This window comes from Lissotriton helveticus, chromosome 10 (assembly GCF_964261635.1).
Source record: "Lissotriton helveticus chromosome 10, aLisHel1.1, whole genome shotgun sequence".
Taxonomy (NCBI): Eukaryota; Metazoa; Chordata; class Amphibia; order Caudata; family Salamandridae; genus Lissotriton; species Lissotriton helveticus.
Genome location: NC_136071.1, coordinates 1,153,481,092 through 1,153,504,873, shown reverse-complemented (window position 1 = coordinate 1,153,504,873; position 23,782 = coordinate 1,153,481,092). Strand labels below are relative to the sequence as shown.

Sequence of the window (23,782 nt, the reverse complement as noted above, 5' to 3'; positions counted from 1 at the left end):
ACAAGTAAACAATCTGAATTGTACAGGTCTGACACTATGATCCCCGCTGAGATTGTTGCGGGCATGGATGCCACAGAGAAGTGAAACCGAGAAACAAATTACATGTACGGTGTCATCAGTGCTACAGGAAGAATTCTCTAATTGTTAGCCTCGTTTTGTGTATGAGGCACATACAAATGTTAACAGCAGAGTACAGCTGAAACTGCTATCGCATTTAGCAGAAAATATCAAGAATATTGTTCATTTTAAAGCAACACGGAACAATACTTTTGAGATACAGGGATGAAGGATTTTCTAGCTAAAACAACGCAAGCCATATTACACCCACATAGGCAGTGACCACCCACAAATCTCCACTAAGATTAGAATACGTGAAAAAATAGTGACCTACAAGTAGCGTGTTGCTAGGGGCAACACTTTCTGAGATGTGCGTTGTCCCTCCAGCGGGCGATTAGAGCCAATTGGGCACAGAGCTGTCAAAAAGGTAAATAAACTGAGCTCAGCTATTTCAGCAGTAGTTTATCTGCGTGCCTTTTTCATTTTCTCTCCTTCTGCTGAGGACGTTACATTGTGTGCCCAGAATGCTACGGAAGGGTGAGGGAATGAATGCACGTTGTTTCTGCTTTGCCTGCCTGCCTGCCTCCCTCCCTAGCTAGCTAGCTATATATACCCTTGCTCCGGCTCACCCAAGCGCCTTCCCCGTCTACTGTTCGGGGAGTGAGGGGGGGTAGAGGGTGCATGCAGAATTAGGCAAGGTTTGATTAAACTCGAAGTGTAAAGTTCAATATTAAAGACGAAAATTTAAAATAGAGACAGGACTGCAGGGCTAGGGCCAATGCTATGCATATTTGGTAGGAGTACCCTCAAGCGTGGCCCTTTTGGGAAGGGGTGGAAGCCTTTCTGAAAGAAATTCTGGGCTACCCACTACTTTTTGTGCGGTAGATCCTGCTGCTTGGTCTGAGCGATTCAAAAGGGGGTGGTGATGGACAGAGTATCTGAATTAAGCAGAACACTCCTACCCAGTCAAAAGATCAGGGCTTGATCCATCACCGTTTTTTAGCTCACTGCACCATCCCAGTTCAGAACCTGGCTACATGCAAATTAGTCTGACCCTGGCCCAGTGCATCATGGGAACAGGGCAGACCAAACTACCAAGCCAATTCTTTACTGGAAAGGAAACAAGCTTCCGGGGACCGGTTTCTGGCATTACAGCCGTCTTCGGCCCGGCTTGCTTGAATCCTGATGGTGCAGTGAGCAAGGGACTCGCATCTGAGCATACCCTTCCACACTTGTGGTGGCCAAAACGATTCAAAAGGGGGTGGTGATGGACAGAGTATCTGAATTAAGCAGAACACTCCTACCCAGTCAAAAGATCAGGGCTTGATCCATCACCGTTTTTTAGCTCACTGCACCATCCCAGTTCAGAACCTGGCTACATGCAAATTAGTCTGACCCTGGCCCAGTGCATCATGGGAACAGGGCAGACCAAACTACCAAGCCAATTCTTTACTGGAAAGGAAACAAGCTTCCGGGGACCGGTTTCTGGCATTACAGCCGTCTTCGGCCCGGCTTGCTTGAATCCTGATGGTGCAGTGAGCAAGGGACTCACATCTGAGCATACCCTTCCACACTTGTGGTGGCCAAAACGATTCAAAAGGGGGTGGTGATGGACAGAGTATCTGAATTAAGCAGAACACTCCTACCCAGTCAAAAGATCAGGGCTTGATCCATCACCGTTTTTTAGCTCACTGCACCATCCCAGTTCAGAACCTGGCTACATGCAAATTAGTCTGACCCTGGCCCAGTGCATCATGGGAACAGGGCAGACCAAACTACCAAGCCAATTCTTTACTGGAAAGGAAACAAGCTTCCGGGGACCGGTTTCTGGCATTACAGCCGTCTTCGGCCCGGCTTGCTTGAATCCTGATGGTGCAGTGAGCAAGGGACTCACATCTGAGCATACCCTTCCACACTTGTGGTGGCCAAAACGATTCAAAAGGGGGTGGTGATGGACAGAGTATCTGAATTAAGCAGAACACTCCTACCCAGTCAAAAGATCAGGGCTTGATCCATCACCGTTTTTTAGCTCACTGCACCATCCCAGTTCAGAACCTGGCTACATGCAAATTAGTCTGACCCTGGCCCAGTGCATCATGGGAACAGGGCAGACCAAACTACCAAGCCAATTCTTTACTGGAAAGGAAACAAGCTTCCGGGGACCGGTTTCTGGCATTACAGCCGTCTTCGGCCCGGCTTGCTTGAATCCTGATGGTGCAGTGAGCAAGGGACTCACATCGGAGCATACCCTTCCACACTTGTGGTGGCCAAAACGATTCAAAAGGGGGTGGTGATGGACAGAGTATCTGAATTAAGCAGAACACTCCTACCCAGTCAAAAGATCAGGGCTTGATCCATCACCGTTTTTTAGCTCACTGCACCATCCCAGTTCAGAACCTGGCTACATGCAAATTAGTCTGACCCTGGCCCAGTGCATCATGGGAACAGGGCAGACCAAACTACCAAGCCAATTCTTTACTGGAAAGGAAACAAGCTTCCGGGGACCGGTTTCTGGCATTACAGCCGTCTTCGGCCCGGCTGGCTTGAATCCTGATGGTGCAGTGAGCAAGGGACTCACATCTGAGCATACCCTTCCACACTTGTGGTGGCCAAAACGATTCAAAAGGGGGTGGTGATGGACAGAGTATCTGAATTAAGCAGAACACTCCTACCCAGTCAAAAGATCAGGGCTTGATCCATCACCGTTTTTTAGCTCACTGCACCATCCCAGTTCAGAACCTGGCTACATGCAAATTAGTCTGACCCTGGCCCAGTGCATCATGGGAACAGGGCAGACCAAACTACCAAGCCAATTCTTTACTGGAAAGGAAACAAGTCTTCGGCCCGGCTTGCTTGAATCCTGATGGTGCTGAGGCCCGCTACTTTAGAAATGTCTTAAAATGAATGACATGGTCGGACAGTGCTTGGGGGCAGTTGTGTGCCGTTATGTGCAAGGGTGTCCCGAGCACTCAGTTTACTCCTAGACGGCTAGCACTAAACGTGTTTGATTAAGGGATGGGAGAAGGCTCTACTACTAGGGGAAGATGTAGGAGCACGTCACCTCAGTGGTGGGTTAGATGAGCGGATATACTGTATGGAGAAGCTTATTGTATTGTAACTAGGAAGGTAGGCGATAAATATGTACAATTCCTTTTTTCGGGGGTGGGGTTGGCTGAATCTTTGCAAGTCTTCAGACACATAGGTGGCACAACTATATACATATTAACCGCATCGGTGCGGCGCATTTTCCCGCTGTGCGTTGAAGATTTGAAAATACCGCGGTTCATGACGAGCTCAGCTCGTCATGAGCGTACGAGAGGTGTACCTCAAGACGAGCTGAGCTCGTCATCAGCATCGATGTGGTTAAAGTGACATAGTTAGGTGAAGTTGTCAGTTAAATAAAATACTGTTTTAAATGTACAAAACCACTGAAATTCACCATTTACAGTTAGCTCAAATAACTAACTCGAGCCCTAAGGTAACTCGCGCCTCCCGTCATGCACAGTTTTCTCATCCATGTCACTGGAAATATTGCAGTGATATTTTCAATCATGTCATAGGTGTCATAAATGATGTAATATGTGAGGTTACTAGCAGTACATGGTGAGGGCACAAGTTGTTCCTTGAGATAACTATAACTGCTGAATTTCAGTGGCTTTGTACGCTTAAAACAGCATTTTAACAGACACCTTCACCAAACTATAATGCCACTCAGCCGTTTCTTTGAGAATTTCTAGTTTTTTTTAAAAGCAAAATATTGTATTACCTTACGCAGTCAATCCCCGCCGGTCCCTGCATCCAACCACCATGCACAGCCAACCCCCACCACGCACAAGGCCATGCGACCAAAGCCCAATATATAAAGCAGATCTAACATCTTTCTCCAAAAATCATCACTAATTTTAAATCAAATGTATATTTTAATAATAAACACAATGCAAAATGTATTAATATTTATTGCCTAAAAGCATATTTAATGAAGCCTTTTCTTAAAATATATGTCTGACTTCCCTCTTATGTAGTTTTTATTATTAATTTGTGGGGTGAAAATAAAAGAACAATAATATGTACGAGTTTATTTAAAAAAACTGGTCTCCAAGTCTTTTGTTAAACATTTTTTCAGGCTAAAAAAATGCAATCATAAAAACCCCCACACAACAGAACTTTTATCTTTTTTTATACATCTTCAGGCCACATAAAATGCAGACATAGAACCAGTCCATAGAGGGCGCTGCCCTCCATCCAAGCTGTAGAGCAAACAAAAGCTCCAGCTTGGGAAGAGCTTTAACCCCTCCCGCACAGCGCACATTTTCACGCTGTGTGGGGGTTTTGTTGAGTGGGCGGGATTCAGACGTCCCCCAGCCGTTGTCAGCACACGCCCACCGTGAAGTCAGAGGGCCATGGCACGTCCGACGCATACAAGGGGTTTAAAAAAAATATGGTTAGTTCTCCAGGGGTCATGATTTCAATGACCCAAGAGACTTTTTCCCCCCTAATGTAGCGGGGGGGGGGGGGGGCAGAAGTCCCTGCAGCCCACTGCAACATGTACATTTTTGGGTGGTGCAACTTCTAGGGACATCCTCGTTGGGAGCGGTCAGGGGAGGTACAGGGCCCAAGCAGCACTGCCAACTCCCCTGCTTGTACCCATCACAGGTGCAGCGGGAGCCGGTATTGCTCAGGGCAGGAGCAAGTGAGTATATCCCTGCCTGAGACTAACAGCAGGGAAAACATTTTGTTCTCCCACCAGACAGGAGCAGCTTTGTGTTCCCACCTAGTGGAAGAACATTACCTTTTCCCTCACCTCCAGGCAGAAAAAAAAAAGGTGTCCCTGGGGTTGGGATATCCAGGTCATGGCACCTAAGCCAGCACCAGGGAAAGGATCTCTAGGGCCTCTTCAGGCTTGAAGGGGGATCTCATCCACTTTATAAAAAAAAAAAAAAGGACAGCTCCGGGGAATGGTGCTCCCTACCCTTTAATAAGGTATCGGACCCAGGAGATGAGGGTCACTGCAGTCTCAAGGAGGCTTGAGAAAGGGGGCCCACCAACCACAGAAAGGCCTAGTCCTCTATGCTGCCCTCTAACAACCTCTTATTTTCCCTTACCCCCACATGACGCCATGGGGGCTATAAAACAAGGGACAGCCCACCCCCCTATGGTGGCCATATCAGATCAAATTAAATAAATCCACCTAGCAGCGGAGCAGCCCTAGAGCTTTGTCTCCTCAGTCACCCTGCAGGCGGTGTGCGAGCTGCATTTATCTGAGCCTGCCTCATTGTACCATGTGGTTTCTGCAATCAACTGATTAGCGCCTGTGATGACACTGTCAACTTGGAGGTACTCCCGACTTCCAAGACCTTGGCTTACGTTTAAAGGCATCCTTCACGCAATAGGTTTTATTTATGGCTTTAGCCCTCTTTTCCCACACCAGAAGCAATCAGCAAAATATAAAGCCTCCGATGCCCTGAAACTAGTGGTCTCACAGAAGACAAGAGTCTAGATCAGGGAATAATTCACTTGTCCTAGCAGCCAAGCACTGGGATATGCAAATGGTAATTATTTGCATTTTTTCTTAGAATATTTTCTTAATTAAGTTTATAATGAATAAATTAAAATGCACAGAATCCACAAACGTTTTATAAATAAAAATATCTGAAAGTAATATTTTCACCCAGTTAGAATGAGAACTTGCATATGACTGGCAACTTGGCAGTTTTAGCCATTAAAACACAGAAAAAGGAGGAGTTTTTCCTCTACTTCCTTTTTAGGTCTCGGCCTAGCGTACACTGCGCAGCAGTGTCGCGCAGCCGAGATTTTATGTTTACAAGTATTGGGGCTTGAACCCACCCCTCTTCTCCATTGGCTGGCTTCCTAAACGGAGGCCAGCCATTGGAGGAGAGGGGCCTCAGTCCGTTCAAGCCCCGTCTTTTTCAGATTCAGGGGCGTCTTTTTTCGCTTCTTTCTTGTTTTCTTTCTCTTCTCTTCCCATTGGCTGGAATTTTACCTTCCAGCCAATGGGAAGAGGAGAGAAAGAAAGCCACGCCCCCGAATCCGAAAATGACTGCTTTCTCCGAGGCATTTCTGCCTCTCCTCGGAGAAAGATGGTGGTGTTTTGGTGCTTTCGCGATGGATTTTTAAATAGTTCTTTGAACCCCACGCTTAGGAGGGGTTCAAACAACTGTTTCGCAACCAACATGCATCTCTCTGATGCAGGGTGCCTTTGCGCGTGCGACCCTGTTACCTTTATTTAACCTGTGGAGCCGTGCTTGTGCAAATCCGCCTTAAGTCGTTTGAGGTCGGACTTTGTGTGTCTGTGCTCAGGATGGGTTCCTTTTCGAAAGATCAGATCACAAGCATTTTGCAAATTGAGAACAATCCGACCTTCCCCGACGCATCAAATAGTTGTTGGCTTCTACGATCCTTCAGGTTTTAGTCTGCGCGTGACATACGAATGTAACGCTTATGAATAAACCGCACTGGATGTGTGTTCTTAAGTCACGAAGAAACAACTGCATTTGCTGCAGAGTGTCGAAAATTGTCGTATTTGTCAACATTCCATTCGAATTGATGGCCTGCGGATGTCAGTCTTGGAAATAACATTTTGTAGTGGTCTTACTTATTTTAATTATATATATATATATATATATATATATATATATATATATATATATATAAGAAATGTGGGCGACTGGACTAAAATTGTGTTCAATTACATATTTCTAAATGGGCTTGCTTCGTGTTTGCTTCAAATGGTGGTTTCCCATCTGCTTCCTTCATACTGTACACCTCGATTTGATGATAAAATTGTAAACCACCTGTCTGCTTTCTTTATGTGTGTTTTTTTTGTTTTTAAATAAAATAATTTAGGCGTCTTTTGGATTAACGGGGTATTGATGATTTGCATGATGTGTCCCTGTTGAAAAGGGTGGCCTTCCTGCATTACGTTAGAGTCCCGCATTCAGACACATCCGTGGTGCGACCCGTTAACCAGTAGTGTTAGATGCATGGCCTAGTCTATTTATAAGAGTTCCCAAGGTAACAGTGGCGCAGGGCGTGTGTGATCTTGGGCGAGTCACCCAGTTTTGTAATGAGAAAACGGCATTCAAATCACTGGACCCGATTCCCATGATAACTGTGTCGGGTCCGGATCGCCCTCTAGCGGCAGAGGATGTTTTTCCGCTTCTGCACTCGGTGATGGGCTATACTGTGACCTCGGATGCCGCCCTTTGAATTTTCGAGCTGCGAATATGCAACGCTTGGACTTGTATTCTTTGCAACAGCCGATGGTGGTTGTTCGTGTTCTTACTGTGTCGTCTTCCTAGCCCTAAAGCAGGAAAAATGCTAGCATAATTACTGAATCGGAAAAAACGTGCAGCGCGAAGTGACATGCCTTCTTTTTATGGAAACGAGACCAAAGTGGCCCCCCAATATCGCCTCGCCCCAATTGAAAGTAGTGGGCCATAAGCTGAAGTATCTGTTTGCACCACGATCTACAGCTGGATTACCCTCTTCGCCGTGTTGTAACCATCCTGGAGTTTTGTTTACTGGCTTTACGACTACACAATTATTTGGATTTATAAGATCAGCTGTAAAGTTAACCGCCGACTTTCGTCGTGTTTTCACACGCAGCGAGCTAACACAATTTTGCGGCGTTTAAAAAGTTTTGGTCTTCTAGTAGACCTTTTGGCATATATATACTGTCAGTTTTTGAGCAAGTGGTAAAAGGTACACAGGATAACTCAATCCACGTGGGTGCAATAGAATAGCAAAGCGACACCCGTTTACCCCGGGCGTGGTCCTCGTTGCTAGAGGCACATCATTGAGTAGCAGTGGAGAGTGTTGGGAGGAAGCGACTGAGGTGTGTGATGTGGTTTCCGCTGCTTTAGATGCTTGAACTGCAATTACAGATCTGGTTACAACAAAAATATTTATGGAAACCTGTATCGAGTTTAGCTTGGTTTAAAAACAATGCCACTACCGTGCGTTGACATGTTCAGTAAATGACAACGATCCAATGCGATTATACGTGGGACCTGGGAGAGGTAATCTTTGCCTGACATTGTGCCACACAAGTCCCCAAGACTTTTTATAGCCTACGAACAACAGGTGAAACTCGTAATTTTATATTCGGCCCCAAGTATGTCTTAAAAGCCCTCGGAATGACAAGGACGAAGTCTACGTTTACACGTCTTGTCTATCACTTGCTGGATTTTTTCTTCTTTCATGCTTCCTCCATTTGTCGCTGTTTTTTTCTTATCTATATCTTCCACCTGCGTAATTTGTCTCGTACCCTGGGTCAGAGCCTTGCGATGAAAAGGTCTGTTCCGAAAAGTGAGCACAGGAACGCACCACCTGGACCCACTAGCACAAATTAACCACATGGGACAAACGTGGTGGCACTCCTAGATGCTTCCGTTAGCATCATTGTGTTGCTTGGAACAGCTCATGTTCATCTTAGCAGGTGATGCTTGGAGAGGTGAGAAAAAAACTGTTGATATTCTGAAACGAATTGTCAAATGACGGCTAGAAACTATGGGGCATTGCGTGATTTGGGGTTAGGGTTTAGTATGGGTTACTCAAGGCTGTTGTGTAGACCCAAAGCTTGCAGATATAGTATCGGAAGGGTACGAACTGTGACAACATAGGGCGTTGAAACTAGGGGTTAATGCTGAAGTTTAATAATTGCATTTTAATCTCCAACTTGTTATTAGGGCATCACTTAATGTTGCCTAGTTATGGGAGCTGGATTTTCAGATGAATTGGGGGTTCATTCTGAAAAACAAGAGAAGAAATGAAACATCTGTTATTTAGTATTTATATAGTGGGCAGCTGTCAATGTGGCACTTTTGCGTTATATTCGAACTGGCCACAGCCTATGAGAAGTTGGTAGGCTTGTGTGTGGCATGGCATATTTTGTGCCAAAAGATTGTGTACTTGAGCTGTTTTGACCATCATTCTAGTGCAACAAACGTGGACAGGCACGCTGCGAGGATATTGCATGACTGTTTTCTGGAAAATCAGTTCTTTGTGTTGCTGCGTTGTTAAATCTGAGGATGGTAGAAGTGTGCAAGATCTCACATGGGAATCCTGGTTGTCAGTGCAGCACTGGTTAATTTATGAAGTGGCGTCAGTGCGAAGCCAAGTTTTTATGGGGCTCTGTGACGGTAAGCTGCCCCATAACTTCATGTCTTTTGCAAAACGCAATTCTGCCGTTAGAACCCCCAAAAAGCTACCTCGTAGGTGAGATGTGTGGAAAGGAGAAATTGTGGCTCTCCTGTTGAGGCTGGGATTTTGCACATGGGCTTCTCCCTGGTCTTCAGGTATGCATTTTAGGCTATAGTAACCCTGGTCCTGATCAATTTGTATAATGCAAAAAACAAATGGCTATCATGAGCCATGGTGGGTTGTCTGGGAGGCAGCGGATCATGGCAGATAAACAGGCAGGGCAGCTCCCGGTCTTCGCCCTGCATGGCATCGCGTGCCCAGTGATGGCTTGCTGCGTCACCTTCCTAGATTTTTCGGTTGAGTGTGGTTCCGGAGAACCCCGGGACAACATGCCTGCCCACCCGGCCTCCCTATAACTTGGTTGCACGTGAAGGACCTGGAAGACCCAATGAAGAATTCAGGAAGCTGTTGGGCCTGCGTGGGGACCATGATGTTAGTACTTTAGTGCTGCCGTGTTTGATGGAGCTACTGCAGAACCAACGTGTTGCTAATAACACGGGTAAGTTTCATCTCATCCCTTCCTGTGGAGGTCACTGATTGACAAGCCTGGCACTGCATCAGGAGCCATTTAATGTCGTGGGGGACATGTGAAGCATACATGATTCAACAACATCTCTCGTCACCTTGATCTGTGAGTGCTGGTAGATGAGAGATCGCGTCCTGGATTTTCCATGCTGCCTGCTCCCTGGAGTGCAGAACTTGAGGTAGGAGCAATCATACATCACTCACACATGGGCTAAACCCCATTTACATTGGCAGGCTCATTTCCATGTACCTACCCGACCCTGTGACAAGGTGGACCAGACAACAGGGGTGCGTTGTGCAGACACTAGGCTTGGCATAGCAGCACATAGCAAGGCACATTGGTGTTTCAACCCCCCCCACACGCCACCCCTCCATTTTCTCCTTGATCCCTCGATGTACATAGGGGCATCAATCAATCAATAATAATTTTATTTGATTCAGACCCCCAACTCAGGTGAGCAAATACCATTACATAAAAAAGATGTTCGATTATATTTTTTAAAGCGATTTTAGAAAACTTTTTATAACAAAAAACAGGTTAAAATAGTGTGTGGGTGTCTGTGTGGGTGTGTGGCTGTGTGGGTGTGTGTGTGTTGAGCTCTGTGTGTGTTGGGCTCTGTGTGTGTGTGGGTGTGTGTTGGGCTGTGTGTGTGTGTTGGGCTGTGTGTGTGTGTGTGTTGGGCTGTGTGTGTGTGTGTGTTGGGCTGTGTGTGTTGGGCTCTGTGTGTGTGTGTGTTGGGCTCTGTGTGTGTGTGTGTTGGGCTCTGTGTGTGTGTGTTGGGCTGTGTGTGTGTGTGTGTTGGGCTCTGTGTGTGTGTGTGTGTGTGTGTTGGGCTCGGTGTGTGTGCGTTGGGCTCGGTGTGTGTGCGTTGGGCTCGGTGTGTGTGCGTTGGGCTCGGTGTGTGTGCGTTGGGCTCGGTGTGTGTGCGTTGGGCTCGGTGTGTGTGCGTTGGGCTCGGTGTGTGTGCGTTGGGCTCGGTGTGTGTGCGTTGGGCTCGGTGTGTGTGCGTTGGGCTCGGTGTGTGTGCGTTGGGCTCGGTGTGTGTGCGTTGGGCTCGGTGTGTGTGCGTTGGGCTCGGTGTGTGTGCGTTGGGCTCGGTGTGTGTGCGTTGGGCTCGGTGTGTGTGCGTTGGGCTCGGTGTGTGTGCGTTGGGCTCGGTGTGTGTGCGTTGGGCTCGGTGTGTGTGCGTTGGGCTCGGTGTGTGTGCGCGTTGGGCTCGGTGTGTGTGCGCGTTGGGCTCGGTGTGTGTGCGCGTTGGGCTCGGTGTGTGTGCGCGTTGGGCTCGGTGTGTGTGCGCGTTGGGCTCGGTGTGTGTGCGCGTTGGGCTCGGTGTGTGTGCGTTGGGCTCGGTGTGTGTGCGTTGGGCTCGGTGTGTGTGCGTTGGGCTCGGTGTGTGTGCGTTGGGCTCGGTGTGTGTGCGTTGAGCTCGGTGTGTGTGTGTGTGTGTTGGGCTCGGTGTGTGTGTGTTGGGCTCGGTGTGTGTGTGTGTGTTGGGCTCAGTGTGTGTGTGTTGGGCTCGGTGTGTGTGTTGGGAGACAAAGACAATTATATTTCTGCATTTAGCTTATTTTTTTAAAACAACCATTTGCAATGAAATAGGTCTCGTATTAATGAGAGTGTGAGCTATTTCATTGTAAATGTCAATGCCTTTTATTTATGTGTGGTTTTTAAAACAGGCAAATAAAAGGCAGTCATTACAATGTCAATAGCTCGAAATCTCGCAAATGCGCGACCTATTGCGATTTGTGAAAAGAATGCTCTATGGTTGTAATTAAAGCCTCCCCAATAACAATATTCGTAACAGGGGGTGTCGCCATGGGAGGTTACAAAATGAAACATGGCGGTACTAAGGAGGGACCACTGAGCCTATTGACCAATGAACAGCCACAGTTTACTGTGGAAAATTAAAAATATGGACGGAGAGTGGGCGGAGCATCAAGCCCCTTCCTGAATACACTTGCCTTGCATGCGCTGCCAGGCTCAACCTAAAAATATATGGACATGTGCTTTTCTATCTGTACTCAAGAGTATACATTAGTAAAAACTTGAAACTGGGGCCCTTATTGAAAATAAAAAACTTTACTTTGCTCATCACAGGATCTTCCTTTCGATTCGCAATGAAATAAAAGCTCACCCCCAAAACAAAATGGGAGCAGAAGCGTTTGCTGCTTCAATAGCGTAATTGGCTTAGGATTCAGTAATCTGGAAGCCTGATGGTGCGGAAGGCACCTTCAGAATTAAGCTTTAATGCAGTAAGAGAGAAAAAAATAGAAAACCGTGCTCTAGGAAAAGCCTCAAAGACCAAACGTCAAACATGTTGAAATGTATCACCAGGAATCAATCAATTAGTAAATTTGCAGAGCGCTCGTCATCTGTGAGGTCATCAAGGCACCGGCAGGATAGAGTTGATTAGACCGGTCTTCAGGAACTTTCAGAACTCTGAATGAGATGGGGAGATCCATAGACAATAGTTTGTTCCACATTTTCGCTAATAGGTAGGAGAAAGAGCAACCTCTGCATTTGCTAAGTCGAATGCAGGGGGGTGAGGGTTAGAGAAAGGGGCACAGGTGTCTGGTGGGCAGATGAGTTTCAGGAAGTTGTTCAAGTAGACGGGTCAGTAGTGGTGTAATGCCTTGTATGCATGGGTCAGGAGCTTGAACTGGAAACTTTTCTGTCTAGGGAGCCAGTGGAGTCCCTGAGGTGGGCGATGTGAGTTTGACCAAGGGAGATCCAGGATGAGTCTGGCTGCTGCATTCTGTATGGTCTGTAGCCATAGTCCAGTCAGCTGGAGATGATGGTCTGGGTGATGGTGCGTCTTGAGCTAAGGGTAGCCATTTGATTATATTACAAAAGCATACTGAGGGTCAAGAAGCAGGAGATGGAGTTAACCAGAGTCATGTTTAGGTTGTTGTCCAGAATTATGTCTAGGTTCCTCGTGTGGTCAGTAGGGGTTGGAGTAGGTCTGAGTTCTGAGGGCCACCAGGATGCGTCCCATGGGGAGCATTTGTTTTTGAAAATCAGCACCTCTGTCTTGTCTGAGCTGAGCTTCAAGCAGGTGTCCTTCATCCAGTTGGCGACGTCTCATGCAGTTGTGGAAGTTCGTCTAAGTATTGGTGGCATCTTCGGAGAGGGAAAGGATGAGTTGTCGGCACGGGATATGATCCTAATTGATCCAAACAGCACTCAAAATCAAAGCATTTCCATATTTGCTCTACCATTGGCAATGATTCACTCCAACATTGTAACAGACAAAGCATCTGTATTAACATGCTCTCATTGTAAAGTTCAATGTATTAAACTGTTTTATACACTGAAATAACAAATAGTAGTGCTGATAGCTAAGAAAACAAATGTCACTGGCTGTTAAATAGCTGTTCTCAAGAAAGTAGCAACGGTACAGTAAATGTTCTTGTCATTCAGAAAAGAATAGGCAACAGATAAGGAGGAGGGTGGTTGATATTTCTTCACCAGTGATACACCACCGAGAGAGAGTGTTTTCTCTTCCGCACAGAAGTTTTTTGTCTAATTCCTTGATTCACTTTCCTGGTTGGAAATGACATGCTGCAAAACAAGCTGGTGTTCAAAAAGAAATTTCCACAGTATGCTCTAGATTACTCAATAACAAAAATGGAGGCCAAATAAGTTCTGTGTTCCATTCACTGTTGTGGAAAGATAAAGCTTGATTGTAATTTGAAGATAACTTGGATGGGATTGATCATGGACAGTGAGTAACATACCATCTCAACCATTTGGTATCATCATGAAATCTCCTACGAAACATGGGAAGCCCCTTTAATGCTTGAGAGTTTTAATTTTTGCTCCGGATCTTGGCTGTGTGGCTTAGTGGAAACAGTGATCATGCCTGTCGTAACCCCCAGCCGTGTTACCCGACTCCTTCCTTAGCTCACAGTTGCGCTGAGAAATAGTCATTTAATAATGATTCTCCTAGCCTATATAAATGATGGGCTGTACTCTTGCGATACCCACTATCCCTAGCTGATGAACCTTCATGAGGATGCGGTCGCACGCTCAGCCGTACTTCACCTGACTCCCTCCTGAAATTTAACTTGTCAACAAGTTTAAACATGGAGCCATAGTTTCTCATTCCTGCGTCGTCCTAACAAGCCACTCATCCCATCTCACGGCACACCAAGGATGCCTCATTCACTTCACCATGCCCAGTTAGTGGTTTATTTCCATTGCGCCGCTCCACCCACCTAGTCTATACAGTAAACTATCGCTTCACCTCCCGATCACGGACCCCTCATGCCGCTCTCACCCTGAGTGAATTGCCTGCAACACCACTGGTCTGCACGAAGTACAGACACACAGTCACTTTTATCTTTGTCCTTTTAACCTCCGTCCTTATGCCTTTCCCTCTCCTTTCCTTGCTAGGCAATTGAGGCTATTAATGTTTAGGCATTACTAATGTCCTAATGATGATCCCCATAACTCAGTAGTGGGATCGAAACGCCGTCGACCTTTATGTAGCACCATATACATTGGAATATATACCACCTGTTATATCTCTGTAATGGTGCGATTTGAATTTCTGCCACATCTGTAACCGCAGAAGTCTGTAGCTTTTGCCTAAAAGCCCTTTTCTGTTTGTTATTTCTTCACTTTGCCAATTTGTAAGTGTCAGGGTACAGGCTTGTGCCCCACTACGAAGAATTGCTGAAGGAATCTTGTTTGTGATTTTCTTGATAAGTAAAATATTGAGACCGCTGTCCGGCTGGACATGTCACATCCAATATAGTATCCATTGTGCCTATATTTATTGTTTTCAGATTATTTTCTATGCATGGGACCACTGTTTCAAAAAAAGTTGTGACAGCTAAGGCTGGCGTTGTGCGATTTAAATTGTGTACCAAAATTCATTAGTGTTTCTGATTATGGGCACAGCCAAGCCTTGTTATTAATTGGTTACATTGTTTGGTCTTAGACCCCCTAGCCAGCTCAAACTGCTTAATATTTTTTCCGTTAGGGGCACATGAGTGTGTGTATGATTGTGAGAGAGAGTGCTTGAGAAAAAACTGTATGAATGTTGAGAAAACACTGAATGAATGTTGAATGGTTGGGATAAGTGAATCATCATTTGAGGTGATCTTGGTTTGTTGCAATTAGATTTATGTTGTTATGTAAATATCAAATTTGTTGTTGATTTTTTGCTAAAAATGTCTCCTGAAAAAAACTTGCGGTGTTTCCTTTGAGAAAGAGGGTAACATGTTATGAATTGTCTTTTCAAATGAAATAAAGATTATTGATAATTCAGGACACAGACTGACCAGTGGCTTTCGTGTCCGTTTAAGGTGTATTAACTAGTTATCAGCATTGGAATTTGTGGTTCTTTATTTGCTTATGGGCTCACCCTTACTGATGCGAGCCATACCAGTTGTTTTTGCAAATATATTGGCAGCATCACCACCACCTCTGTGCCAAAAAACAGTGTCATTGAGATTCACCCCCTGATGGACTGCCCTTGGGAAAACGCAAGAGTGTAAAATTATTAGGGGATAAGTACATGGGGACTGGAAAATACACACAATGAAGAAACCTTATAGAAGAAGAGTAAATACCATTAGCCATCAGCAACAAGCACTAGCAAAGTCAATAAATCTGTGTTTAATGCGACAAACATGCCTATGTGTGCATGTTTTACCCACATTAAAGTCCAACCTATCAGCTTTTCCAGTGCTTGTTCTTTATTGGGATTAGGTTATCCTCCCTCCATGAGCCCACTGTTTTCCCCGCTTTCAGTATAAAATGGAATGTCAGATGGAGAAGTGATAGAGAAGTTGTATGATCAAGAGAAAAAGTCGACCTAATGTGGAAAATTGGAGGAGGATAAACTCAACTAAACACCACTTCTTGAGACCAATATATAAAAAGTTTCAAGACCTTTGGCTGTGTACATTTCCTGAACCAGGACAAGTGTAGTGTGCATATAAGAAATAAAGTCACAACCAGGCGTACGAAAAGATGTAAAATAGACCCTCAACAGATGACGGAAGGTGGGGTGAAAGATCAAATAGCATTGGGTACAGCCAAAGCCCATTCTCAGTATGTTTTAAAGAATGAGTAAAAATAGGTTATGCAGACTGCTATGCAGTCAAGCTACACCTGATAGTTTAATTTGTCGCACTGCGAATTCTTGTTTCATGTGGAGGAAATCTGCAAATCGCCTTTACATGGGGGAGACATTCACGCGCATATCAAGCCCTCTTTACAAGGGGGTGGCCTTGACCTATTCAGCTCTCTCTAATCACACTATGGCTTAATCACCATTACATTCCCACGGCGTTGCAGCCTCCATCCCCAGTATGCCCCCAACCCCCAATTCTCACCCTCTCCCATTTCCCACAGTTCTTTGCTGTGAAAATCTCACCAGTCCCATAATAACCTCTGCCAGCAGCCCACTGAGCTCAAACCAATCCAGAAAATTCTGAAGACACTATTCTCCTCGCATCTAAGCTGACCTAACCTGTGCTTTATTAGGTCGCAGACAGCACAGCTGTCTGGTTTGCTAAAAACATCTTGGGGACTTTCAGAAAGTTGACCTAGTAATGCATTCCGCGCATTGATTACCATTGGTTTTGTAGTTTATATAACTCCTACTTGCTGGCTTTATTTGCTTTAGGCTTTCCAGGTTCAGTTCATCCCTGCAGTTGCTAAAACCATGTTTACTGTATTCTTCTAAGAACTCGCTTTCTTTAAAACAGGCCTTTAAATCTTGTTCCTATATCATCACATTTGCTGTGCATTTAAAGACCGAAGTCAAATGTCAGGTGCTGTCTTCCGGGGGCGCTTGTTTACTTTTCTTTCTCTGACTTCAAAGTGAGAGGATTAATGCAACAGTCTTGCTGGATATTGGGGGTAGGAAAGATTTTTTCTAGCACACAACAACATTTAAATGAACTGTGTATGTATTTCAGATCAAGTCTGAATTAGGAATACGAATTCAGCACATTTTTAGGTCTCACTTAGGCAGCGCATATGCTGGTTCTTCAAGACATGCTGTATCAACAATGTGGGTTTCACGCACCTCCGTTACTGCCCTTCGTAAATGCCTGCTTTTGTTTGGTGAATATGCTTAATAGTCAGTCCCTCCGATGAACTTGAATACCCTGCAGTGAAGACTCCTTCCGTTACCTGTGCTCTAATTCTGTTATTCACGATACTCTGTGAGCACTCTTTTTTTGTTTGCCTTCATCTACTTGTGTTTTTATATTGTAGTGAGAATTGTTCATGTTTTGCTTTGTGCACTGGCTTAATGAAAGGTTTGTGGTCGATTAATTGGCAGGGCTTGTTTACGTCTACAACGCCCTTATGTGCACTCACGCAATCGTTTTTTAAGTAGCTAAGGGCAAGCCTTTACTGTCTTTGTTTCCTCCCTTGTTTCCATTGCGTTCTTTATTGTTGCTATACTGCTGCGTGGCTGGGCCTTTAAGACGTATTAGCCTCGCTCCCTCGACTGATCCAACTGGCTTTATTTTGTATTCCTTCAGAGGACTATGCTACTGCAATCTTTCTAAGTTTTCAATCGTTTGCTAGCCTAATGCGGCGGCTCCTGGTGGTTCCTGCAGCCGGACATCAGAGCCCGACAGCACGTGCAGCCTGCCTGGACCTCGGCACCGGCGCAACTTCTGATGCTTGGGGACGGCATCTGGTTCCTGAATACCAGGCATGTGTCTGCTCCCGGGGTCCCCGCCCACAGCTTGCACAAACTACGGCTCTTACCCCTCTCCACGCTTATGTTTCAGCTATCCCGACCAACCCTAGGGGGCACGTGGTCTGCAGCAGTGTATGCGAGCAGCATTAGAGAGGCCAAACTGCAATACCAATCCCGCATAGGAAGCTTGGTAAAAGAGATGGCACTTGAGGAGAGAACGGGTCTTTAATTTACATTTCTTGTTTGAGTCATTGACTTTGTGAATAGATTCTTTTGATTTGAAGCAATCAGAGTAGCTCCTTGAGGCAGGGGTTTGGCTAACACTTTGCAATTCCAGGAATATAGTTTATGGGTTGGAGGGGAAAGGCTCAGTCAGAGGTGTTGCATGTTCCTTACCAACATTACGACACGGTTGGGGAAAACGTGTTATTCTGGTCAAAAGGGGACTGGCTTCAGGTTGAACTGCATTGGACTGTTTAGCATGTGGCATCACTTACAATCAGTGATTTGTTTGTTTAGGCAAGTATTATATGTGCTTCTGTGCAGCTAGCAGTTAAACTTTATGGAGTTCCATACAATGGTGGAGCCCTCTTCCCTCCCTCCATTTCAATATTTTCAGGAAAGGTTGCGATTAGTTTTGAGGTGTCCAGAAACAGCCAGTTAGTTGGTGGGTCACCTCCACCCCCGAGAGACCCTGTTTAGACTGGCCACCCTAGTTTGCAGTTTACTGCCTAGAACCCCAGGTGGGGGAGGGGAAAACAAGCTGTCAGAGGTGGAAGGGGCAGTAGCTAATGTAATGGATAATGTGCTGCATGGCTAAACACTTATACGGTCCCAACGGCAAGACATATTGGCTATGCCAATGCTTGTTATTTCTGAAGTTTGTTGGAAACATACTTTAATATGATCAAAACAAATCATTACACTGAGGTGATGCAACTTCCACACATTTTCGTATTTACAATAATATAATAGTATCATTTTATAAGTAAAACTGTATGTCTGTGCAAAAGTAATGGTCATATCAATTGAAAACGTACTGTCTGTAATGGCAGTGTGCTACAACAACATGCATACTTTAATCTACTCTGCACCACTCCACACCACTGCCCTGTATTCCACTTTAATCTAGTCTGCACCACTGCACTCTACACCCCTTTACTCTACGCCATTACTCTATGCAACTGCACTATAATCTGCACATCTCTACTATACGTCACTTAACTCTACTCTGAAACAATCTACTCTATGTCACTCTGCACCACTCCAATGTATGCCACTGCACCCTACTCTGGATCACTGTGCTCTATGCCCCTCTATGCAGCTGAATTCAACGCCACTCAACCACAATACATGACACACTGCCATTCCACACCATTCTCCTGTACACCACTTTTAGCCATGCTGATCAGCGCTGCGTTGGTGTACATGGCTAAAACACAATGGAGAAGCCAATTGATCTTGCATAGGCAAGACCTATTGGTTTTGCCAATGCTTGTTTCCGTCTGTACACTAAACGAATTTGGAACTTTATTGTACACACATGCCAAGGTTTCCAGGACGCTTGTGGCTCTGGTCCAGTAATTTTTACTTTGCATTCTAAGACTTGTAGCCCAGGTTATATCATGAGGCACAAAATACTACCAGTCCCAGAATGCAAAAAAAAGGAGGGGAAAAAAAACATTGGCTTTAGGAGCTTAGCACGGTCTCACGTGCAAAACGAGGCTGGACTGAATGTGGCAAACTTCAATTACATTGCGGACGAAATACTCCAAGTTTAGTGAAAGATACAGTATTATTGTTAACGCTCCACAGCGCGGCCACCAAACTCTTAACCACAAGTCCGCAACCTACACTGCCGTTAAGAAATGTAACTACTTCCCAGTGAAAACCGACAACCTAAAATTCTCCAAATCTAAAGTAAGCACCCCATAAACAAACAGAACATAACACTCAAAAAGCCTCACTTCTAATACCCGAATCAAACCCTTACAATTCTGGAGTACTGTTACTTAACTCTTTACACGCCAAAAGATACGAATCAGGCGGGAGACTCAATTTGTTTGAAGTCACACATGGCTTTAATGTTGCTGTCTCCCAGCTAAAATTGCACCTGCTTCAATACAGGTCAACGAGGAAAGTACATGCTTCGGATTTTTTACCTATATCTACCACTTTTCATTTTTAAAATGTTGCATGTATACAACTCCATTCGACTGTTACACCCAACTCTTCAAAACTTGTGAAACTTTGTCGCTAGTCCCACAATATTACACCCTAGTGTACACAACTCTCCCAGAACCAAAAACTCTCCCCTGCTCCCAGCTTGACCACAACCACCCCTCGAGGCCCTCAGGCCCCCCACTCCGGCCCCCACCACAGAAAGGCACGTACCACCCATGTGAGGCCGATGTTGCCCGCTCCGGTCTCCATATTTTGGGCCTTGGACTGAGCTGCAGGCCGGGCTCGACCGTCTCTAGAAGTCCCTCCAAGAGAGAATGGGTGCCACAAGCCGCAGGCACTGGTCAGCACTCATCAGCGGGGCGCCTGGAGCCCTCGCAGCCCCCACGAATGGCGTGGGGCCTCCGAACTCCCCTCAAACTCGGGCCAAGCTCGCAGCGGCGCCTCGGGCCGGGCCCAGCCAAACTGAAAGGAGGGGCACGGAGCAGAAGCACTAGTGGCGTTGACCTGTGCCCCAACAACCGCCGCAACTGCCACAAAAACGCACACGGGTGCCCGAAGAACAATAAACAGCTGCTCTTCCGTCCGACATCAGGCAGTCTCTCCACGGCCAGGCTAACGGGCGATCCGCAAGATGGCGGACTTCTGCTATCTCAGCCGCCATGTTGCTAGGGTGATATTACTCTACCCTCTCCAATATATAACAACAAAGTCTTACATTTTATTGACACTTTCACCCAAAAAAGCGAAATATGAGAATCTTTAAAATCGTATTTATATTTACAACTATTTATTTTGTGTGGTAAACTTCCTTAAGTAATACTTATTAAAAGTTTGTGCTGACACGCTTCTCATAGGATCTACTAGACAGCAACCTATTTTTAATTACTCTGGAATACTAATAAAGACGTATCTTGTTTTCTTGATCTCCACATGACCCTGCACACACAGTATGATTATTCTAAAATGGCCGTCCCATTTCCCCATGCTAGCAGTTGACGCAATTCAAGAGCGATTTCTTGTCTCCTTTCTCTGTTTACTGTCGTCTATTAGGGCAGCCATCTTAATGATTTCACATTTGATGGCTCATTTTCCGAAGCAAATATGTTGAAAGAAAATTAAGTTCGCGTTGATTTAAACAACGTTGATTGTGGTCATAATATTGCAAGAGGAACATGGAATTATTTTTATTTCATAATTCTAAAGTAGGCATATATTTTCATATACCGTTAAAGAACTTTGGGACGGAATATACATTTTTGCTTTTCATTTGTTTAGATGTAAACTTCTCAAACTGTCATGTCACTAGATTGCATGGCAAATGAACGCTTTAAAATGGCAGCCTTCTGACATTGCAACTGCGTGCTTCACCACCGATTCAGCCTTTAGTTGTTGTCCTTCTTTTCTGTCGAAGTCAAACCAGGCCCTCTGTATAAAACGGTGGGAAATAAAAGACCCGCTTATCAGAAACAAGCATTTGCATATCCAATAGGTCTCGCCTTTGGGACCTTGCAAGTGTTTAGCCGGCGCTACTGGCTTTGCCAATGTATTTAAGTTATGAATGATGTAGAGCAGTATGGTTGTTATCCAGCATGTTGAAAAGTTATAATAAAAAATTGTTCTAAGCTTTTCTGTTTCCTTAGAAAGGGAAATAAATGTGCTCTAGTGAAACTCTAATAAAGCCAATTTGCTCCACTCGGACTGGCCAGTCTGCCAGCCATCCCTAAAGGCGTGACACTTTCACCAAACGAGTGAGACTCAGATTTTTTTTATTTTAAAAGATATATGTTGCAGGAAATACGTTTTGATAAACACGCCAGTCTTGCGCCTATTTGAGAATTAATTATCCTTAGGTCCAATGGTCTTGTGTAAATACTGTTTTCCTCTTTGAAATAGTAATTTGCTATGGATTATGATGGGGAGATCAGACGTGATGACCATTCATTCCGTGGCCCCTCTGCTGAGGTGACAAAGTGTGTCCACCTCAGCAGTGGGTCTTGATAGATCCTCTGCGGCTCCCTGCTCTGAACCCTCCTCTGCTATGCCTCCACTTCTCACACGCCCAACGGCCTCTGGCACTAGTGAACAGTCGCAGCAGGGCCAGAGGGAGGGGTGAAGTGGGCGGGTGTCACATGCCCTGACACAGTCCACCCCTCTGGTCCTTCCCACACTGCAGGAGAGACTGTCTTACAAGCAGGACCAATAGAATTATGCGATTCTGCCTCCCTGGCATTTTCTGCAGAATAATGGATTGGCCACGTAATCCACCAACAGCTGCACGACTTGAAGAGTTAAACAAAAATATGTGTTTCTTTCATGCGGATCATAAGTTACAAAAAGAGCCCTGCGCGTGGTGCTCCGCAGTGGCAGACTGTCTGCAGAGTGGAACAGGACATCTGTCAATGAGTGATGGCTGTACTCCGGTATTACACTGGCACCATAGGGGTAAATATTTGACAGGACAGAATTACTGTGTGTAATGCAGGACAACACACAGACATAACACTGCCACAATAAGGGCTGCAATATGCTACATTATTTGCACTATATTGCCAAGTTATGTAATCCCTGCCGCATAATTTGGTCCTGTACTGTTAATTCATTCCATTGGCCCGGTTATATGGTACCGGGCATGGCAATAGGCCCTCATTAAAGCCCCCTCCAGAATGCCCACATATTTATTTGGTAACGTGACCTCCTTTTAGCTAATATTCATCCAGGCGGGTTAAAGTATTGCTGGAAAGATTGGGTCAGACGAGGAAGAAACAATAAACAAGGGCAACGCTGCAGCGCAAGTGAAAGCGGCTGTGCTAATTGGAAATAGATGGTACCCTGCGCACTGCCGCTGCTCGCTCCCGCAAGCTGGAGGCCATGTTTTCTAAGAGTCTGGAGTGATTCCAATAGGCCCTCTCCTAGACAGCGCATGCGCGCTGCGCTAGGTTTGACCTAAAAAAGGGCGGACGACTTTAGCAGACCTTCTCCCCTTTTAATGGGAAGGCTAGCTTGGCTAGGGCAGCAAGTGGTGCAGATGATAAACTACAGTAAAGGATTTAGATGAACAATACTGGTTAGTTTTTACATTTTATCACCCGATGTATGTTTAAAATGCACTGCACTTATTTATTGACATTGCAATATATCAGAGTATAAGTCCTATTGGAAAAGCTGTTATGGAGTTGGTGTTTCCAGGTCATATGGCAGAGCAGCAACATATTCCCGGTGAGGTCCTTGATAAAAATGCACATGCCCACAATTATGCTTTAACTGTAGGTCGCTGTATGGAATAAAATACTTGTACAACGTTGGATGATGAGATTCTTTATTTCAGTAACACCAGCACAGACTCAGCCAAAGTGCGGAGCTACGGAGATATAGCCACTCTGTCAGTCACCAACTGTCATTTGTCAACATTCTAGAACTGACAGCTGGTGACAGTGAATGCAATACATACAGTGTCCGTCGACGGATACAAGATGAAATGATCCGGCCTACAGAGTACCCCATGCCAAAATCTATCGGCAATCCAGTTAAAAATTTGGTGTGTGGTTCAGCGAGTACCTCCGGTTCTCCCCTCAGATAAAGAGACTTGCTGGTATGTGCTTCAGCATATTGAAATGTCTTAGAAAGTTCCTGCCTCTGCTGCCCTGACCAGCAAAGGAGATGGTGACACAAGCCCTTATCCTGTCACTCATGGATTATGCCAATGCATTGTACATTGGCTTGCCTGGCTATCAGCTAAATAAATTACAAACAATACACAATGTGGCTGCTAGAGTTTTGCTTGCCATTCCTGGAAGATCAAGCATGAAAGAACACCTGCGGGACCTACACTGGCTTCTGTGGCCAGACATGTTCAGTTTAAGGCTCTCATTCTCGCTCATGGAGCGTTGGATGGAACGGGCCCGCTCTATCTTAGAAGATGATTTAATTTTTATGAGCCTAAGAGACAATTGCGCTCAGATATGCAGTGTTTAGTTGTGGTTCCCCATTTTCGTCTTTCTTGCACGGGTGGCAGTTCTTTACCTTTTAAGGCTGTAGTAGCCTGAAATGCTCTCCTCTTTGAACTACGGAACACTCACGACCTCAGGCTGTTTAAGAAGCACCTAAAGACTTTGCTGGCGCCG

At 45.4% G+C, this 23,782-nt stretch overlaps 1 protein-coding gene across 3 annotated transcripts in view; it reads right to left on the bottom strand.

Annotated features, from left to right (window-relative positions):
- TOP2B (DNA topoisomerase II beta) overlaps positions 1-20,294 on the bottom strand; it is a 607,938-nt gene extending 587,644 nt beyond the window's left edge. Inside the window, exon 1 of one of the 3 annotated variants that reach the window (XM_078663968.1) lies at positions 19,872-20,294. In XM_078663968.1, coding sequence (XP_078520094.1) covers positions 19,872-19,910 — 39 coding nt within the window. In that variant the 5' untranslated portion in view covers positions 19,911-20,294. The remainder of the gene's footprint in view (positions 1-19,871) is intronic. The other 2 variants (XM_078663967.1, XM_078663969.1) reach the window with 2 other exon arrangements.
- Positions 20,295-23,782: the final 3,488 nt, after the last annotated feature.